At 39.2% G+C, this 16,961-nt stretch overlaps 1 protein-coding gene across 1 annotated transcript in view; it reads right to left on the bottom strand.

The window, feature by feature from the left end:
* LOC145988042 (uncharacterized) overlaps positions 1–14,757 on the bottom strand; it is a 135,204-nt gene extending 120,447 nt beyond the window's left edge. The window contains exons 1-2 of the mRNA XM_083122879.1: positions 14,727–14,757; positions 10,345–10,550 (exon numbers count right to left, since the gene is read on the bottom strand). Coding sequence (XP_082979005.1) covers positions 10,345–10,550; positions 14,727–14,757 — 237 coding nt within the window. The remainder of the gene's footprint in view (positions 1–10,344; positions 10,551–14,726) is intronic.
* Between the last annotated feature and the right edge of the window lie 2,204 nt (positions 14,758–16,961).

The raw sequence follows: 16,961 nt of genomic DNA, 5'->3' as shown, positions 1-16,961 counted from the left end.
GCACAGCAAGGCTTATTGGGTCTGGACTTACAGTTTAAAGTGGGATCCGAACCTCCATGTACCTCCACCGGGTATCGAACCCGGGACCCCTTGATTACAAGGCAACGACGCAACCACTGCACCATCGGAGAGGCCATATACGATAATATGTGTGTGTGTGTGTGTGTATGTATATGTGTGTGTACGTGCAAGAAAATATGTAGCTGTTTGCCGGGTTGCGTAGTTAGTGTGCCAATTAACGGAGGGGATGGTGGGGATTTCCCCCTGCACAAAACATTTTACCCCCGGCAAAAGAAAACTATTGCCATCCCTGCAAGATATGTTTTTATCTCCCTCAAAGAAAATGAAATCGAAAACGTATAGCATATCATTTCTTAACTACGTAACAAACATAACTGAAAAACCATTCGTGTCCATTAATGGCCGTCATCAAAGATTTCCCTGACGAAAAGTATGCAGCCTTGTGGATTAAAGAAGGAAACCATTCTTTAAATGACCAACCTCACGGAACATGTATTAAAGTCTTCACAAGAAACTTATAGGTAGGTTAAATGCACAATAATTGAACCTGGTAATAGAAATTTGGTCACGTTTTCTGTGTTACTCGTTCGATAACTCTTTTTGTGTACGAATTGGGGTTTTATGATGTAAATATACTAAGTGTTTTTAAATAGCTTGTATATTTTATATGATTTAATGAGCTATGTTAGAACCAATGTTCTAAGGTCCTTACAACCACAAGGCAATAGCTTACTGACTGGTAACCAGTGATGTGCCGTAGACTATAAGTTTACGTCTACATGCGTTGTCTACACGTAATCTACGCGTAGATGACATTGGGTTGTAGTTTACATAGACTACGTAGACAATCTAAAGTGCATTAAAATTAATTTTCAAGGCTTGCATGAAAGGAAAGTGACATTTTCAACTATATTGGTTTCGAACGATATGAGAAGAATCCTATTTACAACAAAATTTCTCTTCTTTTCTATCATCAACTATGGAAGAAGATAAATAGTATGCAAAAAACAACAACAGATGGCAGTCGTGAGGCAAGAGTGGTCTTCTTCCCATAAAACACTAGAATATTTTCAATATTAGGTTTCTTCCTAGGTGAGAAATTGTTCGAATTTGGAAGAAAGAATATGAAAACTTCTCTTCACACATAAGCAACTGATACGCAGTATAATTTTCTTTTAATTCCACGGTGCCCTTTGTTAAGTTATCACCATTCGCCATGTTGTTTACGTAGATTACCTAATCTACGTGTATAAAAAATCTACGTGTAGACTATCGTTGTTTACGCGTAGACGCACATCACTGCTAGTAACATATATACAAATTTGCATACCGTGATAACGTAGTCGCCTTGTAATCAAGGACTCCTGATGGGTTGGTTACCTCCCGATACCTGTTGCAGCACATAATAGTTCGGGTCCTACTTTAAAGTATACATCAAGTCACGATTAACCTATCTATGCATAAAGTTTACTTGAATCATAATTACCTCAAAAATGCAAGAAAATATGCAATGTAGATGGAGCATCATTGATTCTTCCTGTTCTTGGGATAATACTCCCGTGTTTCAAAAGTTTGAAAATTGCTTCCGGATAGTTTTAATGGGGTATATAAATTTCAGTCATCCATTTAGCTTCATTTTGTACAACCAGACATGAACGAAACACCATAGTTTTATCAAAGTCTTAAGTTCGTGGTCTCTTTTCATATAGATCCTTAAACATAAATTATAAGATTTAGTGTTATACTTAGCAATATATCACAACATGTGAATAAAAATTACATCTTGTTTTTTTTGGTCTTGTTCTGTATTGTTTTGGGTGAAGCGCTTCTAAATTGCTAATTGGGTGTTATATGATTCTATAGTATAGTTTAGTAATTTATATTACATTATATTTGTGTATGTGTTCTACCTGTGTTATGTCTCACTGTATTATATTATGTGTTTCTCTTGTTTTTGTATTTGTATTTTTATTTGTATTTTTATTGGCTACCTTCTGTAAAATGAGATAATTTCTCTGTTGAAGGAAATAAATAAATAAATAAATTATATTGCTTCCATACGCTTATAGGAAATTAATGGAGTTCTTGTCCCATTTTAAAGAAAGATAGAATGGGTGATAACAGAAAAGTGAATGCCAGCTTCGTAAAATGCCTATCAGAATCTATTTCTGGAAAGAGAGAAAAAGAGAAGGAAGAATCGAATCGAGAGTTTTGGTCAATTGCAAGTCCTTACCTTCCGCTTCAGCCTCTTCTACGAGAACAATGCTTTCTCCCGCACGGTGCAAAAACCCCAATCCCTCCTTCCTCTTCCCTACGGACCGTTCATCCATTAAAAATTTTCGATGTCGAACCCCGACCAGAATCCGCTAATAGCAACGGGGCCGAGGCCCTGTGTCACGAAAAATGGCTTCATTTTACAAAGTGGAAGCCACTGATCTTCTTTGGCGCCGAAATCGGAATCTGGAGTTCCCAATTTCTTTCTTACCTCATCGACGGAGCCCACAGGAAGAAGAAAGGAAGAAAATGGGGGGGAGAAGAAAGGACTGGCACTGTTACGGTGAGAAATAGGAAGGAGGGGGTGGAGAGGGAACGAAATTATTTTGAGCGATTCCTGTTGTAGAAAAATCACAGACTGAGGTGGAACGTGATTTCTGTATCATTCTTTAATCGGTCTAACGGTGTAATGTCAAGAACTCCACTATAGCGCAATAAAGAGATTACTCAGAGAACATTTGAAGGTTACTTTGCTTCAGTTTTCAAGTTGGATATTGTGCCGCTGGATAATGCGACTTCTAATAATCTTGAAATATGTTTAAGAGAGGCCATTTTGAGAAGGCAGCTGAAATTCAACCACACCGAGCCTCGATTAAGCAGTGCTTTCATTTGTTTGTACCGGTCGAACGCGTACCTGTCTAGCGGATGGAATCACGCTGCTTGCCGGCGAAATCGGTTGTGCGTTTGGAAACTTTCCAAGCCTTCCAAGCAGAGTTTTGGTTAAGTTGCTCTTCGATAAGAACACCGCGGATCAATGGAATAAAGCCAACTATGATCATCAGGTTCGTAACGAGTACACTCACGGCCCCCGAAATGACGTGTCAATCATACCCCGGTACGGGGCCAAACGTCGTTATGTGTACGGGAGACCGGTCGTGACTCTCGGTCCAGTTATCAAGTTCGGTACTGAGACGGTCGTTTATTGTCATACTATTGCGAGGCGGAGATTAATACCTTGAAATGTTACACTGTTTGGTTTACCTTTGAGATGTAGATTCGAACAATCATAAAACACTAATAGCATAATATCCGGTACCTGAAAAACGTCAAATAACAACACTGACGAACGGTAAAAAAGTGAATATATATTGTAACAACAAAAAAAATATTGCAATCAACAACTGTTTACAAAGCCTCCTCAAGCTCTCACAACATTCGCTCTTCTCTCTTTCACACACATGAGGTATTTTTACATGCAAAGTATGGATACAAATCATGGATCTCACTAACATATCATTCAGTTTTATCTTTAAACCTTTATGTGAATTTAGGGCATTTGTCTGCCAGCTCCTGTGCTCTTTTAATTTAACTTAAGTGCCAGCCCTCGGAAAGCGGTTAACTAAGACAATTGGGTCGGCGTGGTTAAATCTTTCGTTCGAATGAACGTATGCATCGAGTCGCAAGCTCGACATTATACAAGTTTCCCGGACGGGGGCATTACACACAAGCCTCTCTCGTCCCATGAGAACAACTACTCAATTACATAATGATGCAAAAACTTAATTGGCTCCAGCTGCCGGAATACACTAATCAATCGTCGGCGCGAGCAAAAATTACCTTAAAAACCACTATGCAACAAATAATACTATTTCACGCACACGACCTTGCAATAAAAACAACTACGCTTTCCACAATTAAAAGGGGCTCATCAGTCAACTATCGACAAATTAAATGGCGCGACGGGGCGGTCGGTTACACAAGAAATGGAGCACACTTTGACAATTTACACTAAATATTAAAGAAATGAAATGGAGCTTCTAACGCTGAATGCAGACAATTAAATTAGAACATCTGAACATGAAATAACCCTTTTTTTACAATAATGCCAAAAATTATCAGACGCGGAAATTAGGTTTGGGTTTTTCCTGAGTAACTTTGCGAATAAGTGAGACTTCGGCGTTAACTGTACGGTGCTGATACTAACGACGCACGTTTACATGGACATGAGACCCTCTGAAATATACTGTACCAGACTCTGCTACATGGCGTGGTCCTTCATCTCTCCTGGACGCGGGACTTGCACACGGTTCCTTTGTGGCGAAATTGTCCTCCAAGGTCGATCGCGACGAAGAATAATTGCGACGATATGGAGTACTTGCACCTCCTCAGAACTTCGGGCGTTCATCTCGTCACTAGCGTCGGGTGTACGTAGTCACGCGTCGGTTCGGAATCTCTCTGGTGTCGGGCATCAATTGGACGTCGACCTGCAATCATCTCTCTCTGGTGCCGGGCTTCGTTTGGGCGTCGTTCTCGAATCGTCCTTCCCTCTCTCTCTCTGGTAACGAGCTTCGGTTGGAACGTCGATCTGGAAACGTCCTTCGGGCTTTGGGCAGTGTATGGTTTTGGTGTCGTCTTTGGCGTTGGCTGACTGGCTTCGGCGTCGTTGCAGGCGTCAGGGGGAGCGACGGCTCCCTTCTCTATCTTCTCTAGCCCTCCATCATTATGTAGTCCACGCTTGGCAAAAACAAATCACCGCGTAATCTTCACCAAAATAAGGCGCACACTGGTAACTCCCTATCTGCAAGTCGCTCACAGTACGAAAGGAAACAAAGTTCACGGACACAAAGCAATGATCACGCGAGAGTGTAGCGCGGAGATGCTCTCTCTGTGAAATCCGGGTAAAAACTGTCTCTGGAATCGGGGTACTCTTGTTTATATGTCCCTTTCGAATTTGTCCGTTGGGAATGACGCTAAGTTGGCTTCGCTTCGGTTTCCCAGGGGATGGAAATGACCTCTGTCCATTGTCTTGAAACGCGGTCGCCGAGGCGTCTTCGATCCTTCCAGGCGTGGGCTCCAGCTGGTGTACCTGGTCATCCGTGAACATGGGTTCGAACGCCTGCCGCGACTCAAGCCCGGTAGCGACGAAAATAATCTTTTCGTATCTCCGTGTCGGTGCAAATATGTCATGTCCTAAGCCGAAAAGACAGTTCCGCTGTCACTCAAGAAAAACCCGTTCCCAGCTCCCGACGTCTGCCTCGGATACAAGTTTATCCACAGAATAAACAACCTCACACTTTCAAGTTGGTGCATAAAATGAATCAATAAACAAAAAATAGTTTTTATCGAACTGCGTTTTACATGTCACTAGATACCGTGACAACCGAGCCTCGATTAAGCAGTGCTTTCATTTGTTTGTACCGGTCGAACGCGTACCTGTCTAGCGGATGGAATCACGCTGCTTGCCGGCGAAATCGGTTGTGCGTTTGGAAACTTTCCAAGCCTTCCAAGCCGAGTTTTGGTTAAGTTGCTCTTCGATAAGAACACCGCGGATCAATGGAATAAAGCCAACTATGATCATCAGGTTGTAGACAACAGATCCAAGTCGTATCGTATATCTCTGTCTGCCGTGAATGTTAGTATTTGCTTTCATATGGGTGGATGTGTCTTGTTAAAGGAAGATTTGTATTCGGTACTGTCTAGATTGCTAAGGTGGTAAGTGGTAAACGGAGAAGTGTTGATAATTGTTATTAGTGTCATAATTCCGCAACGTTTTAGAACAAATGGTTTTTTGTACGATTCTTGAATTATTGTTGTTTTATGCCCACTTTATGGACATATAGGCAAATCGAGTTTGGACCTATTGTTTAAAGTAGGAGCCGAACCGCTGTGCAAGTGCCTCCACTGGATATCGAACCCCCCTTGATTACAAATTGACGACGTTACAGGATGCCATCGGAGAGGCCATGAACGATTCTTGTGTGAGGACGAGATTTTTAGCACAACGTTCTCAAAAAGATGTGGAAAATGTGTGGCAATGCAAGAGAAACATTTCCAACAACATATGTGCCAAGTGTATGTGATTACTTGTAACTGTCAAATATTTGTATTAAAATAGGTCTATACGATTGAGTCGAGTAGTTATGCCGGTAAGCAGAGAGCTCTCAGGCGCTATACGGACACACGTTCGAACGGCACACAATAATCAAAATGAAGGTACATTATGTAAACCTGTTGCTTCAGAAGTTGTCATTTGGTTATCCCCCTGGGAAATTTTCACATATCGCACTTGCAATGTCGTTGTCAATCCTCTACTACAGTGTTTTAGTTCTGATTCAGTGTCTGTTGATAGGTGTCTCAATTCATCACTCGTAACTTATGAAAACTGAAATAAGAGATATTCTGAATTTCAATCACTCTAAAGCTTCCAATTCCCAAGAGATCACTCCTCGGAGAACCATTTTCTAAAGGAAGGAAGTAAAAACTGAACGTGGACATCTCATTCAATTTCCAAGAAGATATTCGCCCTGCCTCGGCAACAAAATGAGCAAGCGTCCGAGCCCTCGCATACCTTTGCAAACTCCCTCTCCTTTCTCGACTGGACAAAATGAAGACGTAGGTCCGCCTGCCAGCGTTCACCTAAACGGAAGCATCCCAAGATTTTATAGCCATTCCAGCCGCTCCGTCGTTTTTCTATAAGGAAAAGTGGAAAGTATGCAAGATGCTAAGATACGGAATGCTCTTTTTTTTCCTTTTCTTTTTTTTGAAAGACTTGACGAGAATTTGCAATCTCAGCATTTGCCGAATTCGACTTTTGCGCAGGACTTTCTGCAGATGTGGGAACTCCAGAAGGGAAAATCACTGCTGGAATATGGTCCAGGGGGGACTTATCCAGTAGATTGAAGAGGAGATTGTGAAGGAGGGGGAGGAAGTTGGAAACCTTATTTGCCTTGCAAATTCCTCTTTTCGGAATATCCCGTGTAGGAGACACAATAAGCAAAACCGTTAGCTCAAACGATGACTTGCTCCTCTTCCAAAGAGCGCTTTAAGAGATGCCCTGCTTTGTTCTCGCCGTCTTTAAGCCTTCTCGCGCCGGCAGCTTAATTTTAAACTTGCCTTTTGTGTATGAGCGACTGTTTAAGGCGATGATCGTCCTACCCTCTTTTCAAGGTAAATGAAGGAGGACTTTCAGAGGTCTTTCCCCGAATTTAGCTCGCGATCTTCTTACCCTCCTCAGCGCGGGAGGGAAGTTCCTCCTAATAGGGGTACAAACCAGGATTATCCTCCTCCTACGCCGCCATAAGAGCTTTGTCCTTGCCTAGAGAAATATGTTACGTGTGGTTCTCTAGTTCTCGCCCCACGTAAAGTAAATTTCATCGACGAAGTTTAAGGGGTATTCTGAAGATTGCTGTTTCTCGCTGGTAATTACTGGTTAAAGAAGCTCTGGCTGCACTGAACAGTAAGTATACCTTCAGGCTTCAGGTAATTAACGATGTATTTTTTGTATCTTCAGCTTCATGAGAACCATTCACAAACTCAGCATCTTCTCAGTCTTTCTCCTCGGCCTTGTAATCATAGGGTGCTCGGTTTGATACCCGGTGTAGGTACATTCCAAAGCGTCAGGGATCCCAGTAAAAAGCCTTAAGCCTCAATTGGAATATCTGAGCATTAAGTAGACTTAAGAAAATACTTATTTCTGCATTGAAACCAAAATACAATTTAATTGAAACCCACTATTTAACAATGGGCCTCTGCACGTCTTCCCATAATGTTATATGAAAACAAAGTTCTAAGGACACACATCAAGGCCACAAAATTACTAGAACGCCAAAGGAAACAGCCCCGTTATGGGAAGAACTATATACTAGTTATCGGAATTACTGGCCAACGTACGTATCACAAATGTGAACAAAACAATTTACACCTTATGCTGCAACAAAATATAATGTCTGCATATTCCTTATATTACAAAGGGAATTAATGTCAAAGCACAGATAAGGGTATATACATAAAGGTATATACAGTATATGAGGGTATATCTGAGGTCGGTGTTTCTGTATCAATAGATTCAGTCCCGAATAGGCTATTTGAGCATAATGTGGATGTAAAACAAAATTCGAATTTAATTTTTGGTCTTCTTAGACCTAAATACGACCGATACGAAGAAACTACTAATTTTTTAAAAAATATATTAAAGGAATTCCTGATGGCTAAGCCCACGGTATGACTGATTCAATGACTGATTAAGTTTGTGTTTTAAGTCCTCTTTATGCACAGTAAGGCTAATCGGGACTGGAGTTACAGTTTATAGTGGGATCCAAACCACTATGTGCCTCCACGGGGTATTAAACCCGTTGCCCCTTGATTGCAAGGCTGCAACGCTACCACTGCGCCATCTGGGAGGCCCATTGTATGAGAAGCTCATTTTGGCACGTTACAGTTTTAAATATCTTACCTCTGTGCCTACGTTAAATCATAGCATGAAATAGAAGTGAGCAGATTCTAAAATTCTGCTGATCCGTATCCGTGGCGTTGAGCAAAAATTAAACGAATTGGCTGGATCAGTGAAAATGTAGCGTGCCACTTTTCCTCTTAGAAGAGGCCATTGCAGCCAGATGCCGTCACAGCCCTCATTGTGAGGACAGAGATTTCTATCCTCGCTCGATGATTACGGGAGTCTGGCAGCGACCAGCGTCGGTGGCAAGTGACACTCTTCGAGTACACCTTCAGAAATACCTGACGTGCACTCCGTCCTGTCGAAATTCACTTTTCTCTTCCCTCTCCTGTCAACCGGAAAAAGGCGAAAAACGAACGAGCGACGGACTAAACGAAAAAAAAAGACATTTCTTTTCCACGTGAGAGACAACCTGTCGTGTAGGTGGCAGATAAATCGCTCGGGATCTTTGTTCGATCGTCCTGCCCGACTGGCATTTAGCGACCGAATGAGGGAGAAATGAGCTTTTTTATATATATAAAAAAAGATAGTTCAGATTTTTACAGTTCAATCAAGCATTTTGAAACTACTTTTCCACCTTCAATGACTCTCCCCGAAACCTTCATTATAGAGCACTCCGGGTAGTAAATGCATTTCTTCATATTCAAGTCATTCAAGTCAGGGAATATAATTAATTACAAATTTATATTATTTACAATCATAGTAATGACTTACGCTATAATATTTCTAATTTAATAATAGTTTTTTCAGTTTGATTTTGAACCTTGTCATGCAATTTTCTGTTTCTACTGTATTTCGTTGAATATTTTTATTGCCATCTGTTCGGATCCTTCCTGTAATAGCGTTTTTCTGGTGAAATCTGGTTTTAGAAATTGTTTTGATTTGATTTGATTTGTTGTTTTAAGTCCACTTTATGCACAGTAAGGCTAATCGGGACTGGACCTACAGTTTAAAGTGGGATCCGAATCACTTGTGTCTCCACAGGATTTAGAAATTGTTTATTTCGAGTATTATATGTGTAGATTGAGCTTCTTGTCGCAATAATTTTTCTCGTATTTAATGCCATTCATAATATATATTGAAGCCAGATTTATTGATTTGCACGTGTTATTAAGGGTTTGTTTTAATTTCATGAAATACATAAAGGTTTACTAAAACATACAAGTAATTTCAATTAAAGTTTCGATTTCATTCACTTTTGACTGCGTTTCACATTGGATAAAAAGGCAACGTTTGTGCAAAACACTACGAAAAATCAAAATTTGCTTTGATAATATGTAATAAAATACTACTTAATAATTTGGGCAAAAAGTTAAAAAGGGTACTATACTCATACAAACTGTTTGAGATTAAAGAATCAGGAAATCTAAAGTTATAATAAAAATATGCACGCTTGTCAAAAGCTTCTTGCACATATAAAAATATACATATAAAAATATATAAAATTGTTTATTCATTCACTGATAATCATACAATCGATTTCAATTAATAGCTGAATCACACACATCAGAGAATTATGGATTTTTTTATTGGAAAAATTTTATTTTGTAGTGCAGTGAAATACATTATAGCTGACAATAAATTTGAGTAAGTAGTCTAATAAACGTTTAGTGCCATGTTGTAATTTGTTTTGCTGCTCGTATTTTGGTATGAAATTGCAACACATTAGCACTGTATTGCTAAAGTATGAAATGACAAAATCTGAGTAATTACGAGTTTCCTAAAACTGAATCTCGCCCATGAGAAATACTTTTCTATTCTAGTAATATAAGAAAATATTCCTCTTATTTACTACTTAAAAGCAATAATTAGGAATGCGAAGTGAATTAAGTATGCTATAATTAGTTATTAAACAATAAGGGAGTTCCTTTACTTACATCTACGGTGACTCCAAGCAGGTTAAATACTTGTGCAGGTGGGCTATCGTTGGGAACGTATCTGTAAAACTCCTTCCCGTCCTTATACCACTTGACAGAGTACAGCGGCTCCCCCTCCAAGTCGAAATTGCACTGCAGTTTAGCATCTTGGCCTCGCACGATGTGGGGAGGGATCTGGATCTTTATCAACCGAATACCGAGGACCCCTGGAAGAAGAAGAAAGGTTTCAGATTACACACTAATTTTAAAAAATATATAAAAAACACCTGACAGTCGTAACTTCCTCAGTTATCCATGTATTGGAAGCATTTCCAATTACAGCATAGCATGCACAAGAATATTTTTAAAACATCTATCACCTTGTTGATAAACAGGTATGTCCTCTTGTACTTTTTCACAATGCACATATACAATAAAACTTCTCTATAACGGACAGGACTGGGGGAAAAAATAAATGTCAGTTATTAAGAAGTGTCCGCTATTCAGAAAAAAGTGTAGGATGTTACACAATAGGATAAGCATATTACAATACGTACTTTTCGAACATAATGTTTTTTTCCTGCATTCAAGGAGCAAAATACTGTACTACATAAGGGGAATTTAAATTTAGGCTACTAAAGTACCCTACATACATTACAAAGTAACTGGTATGTGTTTTTCCAACAGCAAACCGCACGGCCATGTCTCGAACACTAACTTTATCTTTCTCGTTGATGACTTCAACTTTTTTTCTTTAAAGTCAGTCGTTTGCGTTTCTGCGACATCGTAGCAGAAATGGCACACACTTCTCAAGATAACCACAAAGAATACTGTCTACTGTCTGCACTTTTAAAAAGAAATACGTTCGGTGTAACATGAAACAATGCGCGCTAGTTCGAAATACTGGTCATTGTTGTGTCGAATTCCAGGAATTGCGACCGTTTTCTTTCAGGCTGTCCGTTATTAAGAAGCTTTATTTGCGTTGGGGAGTTAGTTTTCAGTGTCTGCGTCCGTTATTGAGAAGTAATATTGCCATTAAACCTCATATATTTTTTCTGTCGAGGAATTAAAAAATGTCCGTAATTAGATGTGTCCGTTAGGATAAGTTTTACTGTATATCACACAGAGACAATTTAATCTACTGCCATGCATGATACATCTGATCCATGACAAAGGGTACTGTAAGAATAAAATAATTCAAAATGACGGGGTGTGAATTATCGCGGTCGTAAAGCCAAGAAATTCCAAACGATCTTATTTAAAAGAGGTTAATTCTTGATATTTCCTGCACTAAATTTGTCTGAGATTTCTTGAAATTAAAACCTTTTGTTCCAGAAGTGCAAACAGAATCAGTTGATGGGGAAATAGTGTGCATAATTCGAGATATTTCCTTCCAAATCTCGTACGCACACCTTAGTTGTGGCAGTCAACATAATTCTAATGTCTCATTGTTAAAAAGTTCTCTCGCTATTTTGTTGGACATGTTCTAACTGACAGCCTGTAAATCGCAGAAATGAACATTCTTTGTAATTTCTACAATTTCACCGTTCGGAGTAGTACTTGATTTTTTTTTAGATTTTTCATGATCCTCCCTGGCCTTCCCCTTCCCTTCTAATTGTAGGAAATTACTTAGCTCGTAAATCAACAACTTCTTGTTTCTTGCTTGTGTAAAAGGTGATAGCATTCAATATTTAAGTACCAAGTTTTAATCTTCACAATATTTGATGACGAAAGTTGAGCGTGTTTTTATTATGGTGCTAATTTGTAAATAAAAAAATATTAATGACATTCTTTTAACGTTTTTGCATTGGATCTTTAAGTTTTTCTCGGTGTTGTTAACGGTATGCCTTTGTCAATGTTACAATGATCAAATCAATTTGAACTACTTATTTCTTAGAAATTATTAGACAGAAAGAAAGATGTATTTAAGTGATCTGAAACGCCTAACTAGACGATTTCGGTATCTATTGAACCTCCGATATCTCAGAACCAATTAAATTAAGAGGATTGTAAAATTCGAAATACATGCATTAGAAATATTCGAGATGAGATTATTAATTTGTATGGTCAAGCGATTAATTTGCTTGTAATTTGGCTATTGTACCGGTAAATCACTTTCTGCAACTTTTGATTCATCGCGACAATGAGGATAAATGATGATGTGCTGAAATTCATGAAATGACACTACTTGCTCAAGCCGGAACTCGAAAGCAGGATCTTTCGTGGTGAGAATAATAGTCGAACTCCTGCTAAATAAATAATGAAACGTATGGATTATACATATTATTGCAATTGGTAATTCTTATTCGTAATATATATTGGTTACTACTCTTGAGATAAATAAACAGAGAACGCATCTGGAACTTTGCGAGGAAAAGTTGTCACTGGTGTTACAGTGGGATCTATGAGTATTACTGTGCAAATTCTCCATGACTATCTTCATTAATTTTTCTCTTACATCCTATGTGCTTTTAAGCTATGGACTTTCATGTATGCTGGTGCAGAAGTTGTCAACAGCTTGTTTTGAGTCTTCTCTTAATTCTTGAAGCTCTTATTGGGTCAAATAAAGGGCACGAACATGGTGATGGACAATTTGCATGGTAATACTCGTGGATCCCACTATATACATGGAATATAACTAGTAGATATTTATGTCGCCTATAGGTGGCGCCCTCTAGAGGAAATCGGACTTTATGTTAGAAATCAAAACTCTCAAAAGAAAAAGAAGGAACGAAATCAAGACAAAACACCAAAATTATTCATTTAACAAAAACCACTGTCGAACAGTTTGATTGACAAAGAAAGTACTGCAGATAGAAATAATAGTATCTAGTGCGTCCGCAGACCTATAATATACAAATTGCTTGTAATATAAACTAACACCGTTGCGTTACAGGTTCTTGAACAAAGTGAACAATTGTGTTAAGACAAAAAAACTTAGGTATTATACTGAAAGTATAATATTTTGGATAATAAACAAAATATTATACTTTTAGTATAAAAACTAAGTTTTTCTGTCCTAATACAATTGTCCAGTTTGTTCAAGAATCTGTAACGCAACATTTATTTGCAAATTAGCACTATGCAGCTCATATTTGTGACTGGAAGGAGAAATATTTTTTTAAGAAAGTACAGAATTAAACTGCAATTATTCCCTTTTTGGTAAAAATGTCATAGCCGGGAAATGGATTTCTTCAAATTTACAGGAGAAAGTACTTACGGAATGGAGTTTCTGTGTAATTTCGGAAGGTCGTAGAAGTGTTTTCTCGCATTTTTCAATGTATTTGGCCGCTAAATCATGTATTTTTCTATAATAATGTCCGTCCGATGCACGAAAGCTGTTACTTGCATTTCCATCCATGTACTTGAACCAGATATTGCGAGCATCTGATGACGTAATCCCAGGCAAGTGTTTCCAGACGCACAGTTTTTTCACTATATTGCCCAACCTAAAGCAACCTAACCTAACCTTACCGTGATGGAGCGTGGGGCTATTGTGAATGGTTTTTGGGGCTATTCGTGGATGGTTATACGATCCAGAACGGTTTTTGGGGCTATGCGGGAATGTTTTTCTTTTCCGTGGATGGTTTTTGGGGCTATTCGTCGATGGTCATATTATCCCGAATGGTTTTTGGGGCTATGCGTGAATGGTTTTTGGGGCTATGCGGGAATTTTTCTGTTAAGAAGGTTGAAACACTGCTTTGCCGTTTGAAACACAACGCTAGTCAAGATTTGCCCGCCATTTTGCGTGTTCAGGAAGCGAGAAGAGAACGAACAATAATTACTAATAATAATAATAGGCACTAATTTCGTTAAAAAAAAAGCAAAATCCCTTGTTAAACAATGTTTCGCAATGCAGAATAGGTAAGTACGAATGTAAAAAAGTAGAGAATGAACGAGTTAGAGCGATTTCCCGCATATGATAGTTTTACCCCCTTTTTTGTTGATTGATTTGTTGTTTTAAGTCCCTTTATGTACAGGAAGGATAATCAGACTGGACCTGTAGTTTAAAGTGGGATTCGAACCACTATGTGCTTCTACCGGGTATCAAACCCGGGACCCCTTGATTATAAGGCGACGACATTACCACTACACTATCGGGGAGGTGTATTTCCTTTTCAATATGTGGGATGTGTGACCTACATATATATGTTTCTCTTCCTTCCATCACAGATACACACAGTTAAGTTCTAGAATTATGAAGAGATTGTCTCTGGAAATATGCCAGGTTACTTGCGGCATTCGTGTTTTCAACAGCTAATGCCACTTTTCTTCAGTGATTTTTTCATGTATACCCTTACCTATCTATTTTCACCATTTGCTTAGGAAAATGACGAAATTATGTAGAATATTCTGGAATGAGCTTAAAGATTACACTTTTCATTCACTAATTTACTGCCTACTTGCCTCGTTCTTTGGATCCCCAGGCGGCATCAAAGCGCGCTGGTTTCCTTTGGAAACCAGATCCTCCCACCCTCTAGAACAGGCATGTCAAACACGCGGCCCGCGGGCCGCATGCGGCCCTCGATATATTTTTGTGCGGCCCCTTTGCTATTACCTGTTTTTAAATAGTAGAGCCTTCAGATGTAGTAGTTGCTAAAATATCTGTGTTATTATATAAGACGATGTGAAATTTCACACGTTTTCCTCTTGGACAGGATATACCCGTCGGTAGGTGAAAAAAGGTGGTCGTGTTGCATTATTGGGGTGGTTGACGAATGTAGTGATTACCAGTTGTTCAGAGTCCAAGGCTAAGTCGTCTGCCTGCGCAGTTTTCCCTCCGGAATCTAGAATGAGGGGAGGGTAGAAGGGAAAGGGGAACAAGCTGCCTTCGCCCGAAAACCTACTAAAGTAGCTCAAGAAAGCAAAGCTGCGGTACGCGCAAGCTACGCATTGTCGGAGTTGATAGCTAAACAGTCAAAACCTTTTGCCGAAGGCGAGTTTATTAAACGGTGCTTGGTAAAAGCTGCTGAAATAGTTAATCCTGTAAGTGTAAAAGCTTTTCAAGGCATTTCACTATCCCGCAACACGGTTGCTGAAAGAGGAACCGAACTGGCCTGTGATTTGAGTGATCAAATTAAAACAAAAGTGTCAAATTTCATTGCTTATTCCATCGCTTGTGATGAGAGTACAGACATCGGTGGTATAGCTCACTTAGCTGTGTTTCTTCGTGCTTGTGATGAGGAGCTATTGGACATTGTACCGTTGCATGACACTACTACCGGTGAGCATATATTTATTGCTGTTCGTGAACTTTTGCGGAAGTATGATTTACCTGTCAAAGTTATCCTGTGTAGCTACGGATGGTGCCCCTTCAATGACGGGAAAAAACAATGGTTTTGTGACAAAACTGCAAAACTAATTTTGTGAAACCTGCGATAAACAGATGTTCCATCATGTGCATTGCATCATTCACCAAGAGGTCTTGTGTTCAAAAGTAATCAACATGGAAAGTGTGATGAAGCCTGTGAAAAAAGCTATCAACTTCATACGATCCCGTGGCTTAAACCAGCGACAATTTTCTGCTTTCTTAGCAGATTTAGAAAGCGAATATTCTGGAGTGCCCTACTACACAGAAGTGCGCTGGCTATCGTGTTCTATGGTTCTTGAAAGATTCTGGAACTTGAAAGATGAAATATGGCAATTTTTGGAAATGAAAGAACAAGACACCAGCCTTTTTTCGCAACTAACGTGGTTACAAGATCTTTCCTTTCTTGTTGATATAACGAAACACTTGTCAGATTTAAATTTTAAACTGTAAGGAAAGGATCAATTAATCACCAACATGAATGATGAAGTCAAAACATTCGAGCGTAAGTTATTGCTTTGGGAAAAACAGTTAAGAAACGAAGACTTGACGCACTTTCCAACTTGTTCTAAATACAGATCAAGTTCAAAGGACCCTGTTTTGTACAAAAAGTACGCCGAAAAAAATCAGGTTTTGAATACTGAATTCGGGAAAAGGTTTCACGATGTTTGTTCTTTCGAAGACAAGATCTCCTTTTTTTCAGCCCTGTTTACGACTGACGTAGAAAAAGTGGCAGCACATTTGCAGATGGAAGTAATTGAAATTCAGTGCGACTCAACTTTGAAACAAAAGTACGGCGAAGTGGGTATCCCTGACTTTTACAAGTACTTTCCTGTACGTTTTCCAGAAACCCGCAAATTTGCGTGTGAAATAATTTCCATGTTCGGTAGCACTTACCAGTGTGAAAAACGTTTCTCACTCGTGAAAGGAAACAAGTCACCAACGAGATCCAAATTTTCAGACGTTCATCTTAGCTGTGTTCTGAAAGTAGCTGCTTTGAAAAGATGTCTCCTGATATTGATAAGTTGGTGGCAGAAAAAAGATGCCAGCTTTCAGGCAAGAAGCAATGATCAAGTTTCAATGAATGTTCAATATACTTTATTAAGTGTTATGTTAGTCATTCTTTAAAATAAAGTATTAAAGATAATTTAATTTTTTTCCTTGCGGCCCGCCCTATCTAACACTACTGACTATTTGGCCCAGTTCATATTTTGAGTTTTACATGCCTGCTCTAGAATATTGCAATCCTGCGACGCGTGCAGGGTGAGCATGCTGTCAACAGGCTGGACGTTGCCAAGTCACTTCCTCCCCCAAGGCCTTCTCTTCGCTG

The sequence above is a fragment of the Lepisma saccharinum genome, chromosome 5 (assembly GCF_977018435.1).
Source record: "Lepisma saccharinum chromosome 5, izLepSacc3.1, whole genome shotgun sequence".
NCBI classification, from domain to species: Eukaryota; Metazoa; Arthropoda; class Insecta; order Zygentoma; family Lepismatidae; genus Lepisma; species Lepisma saccharinum.
This window is presented reverse-complemented; position numbering and strand designations above follow the sequence as displayed.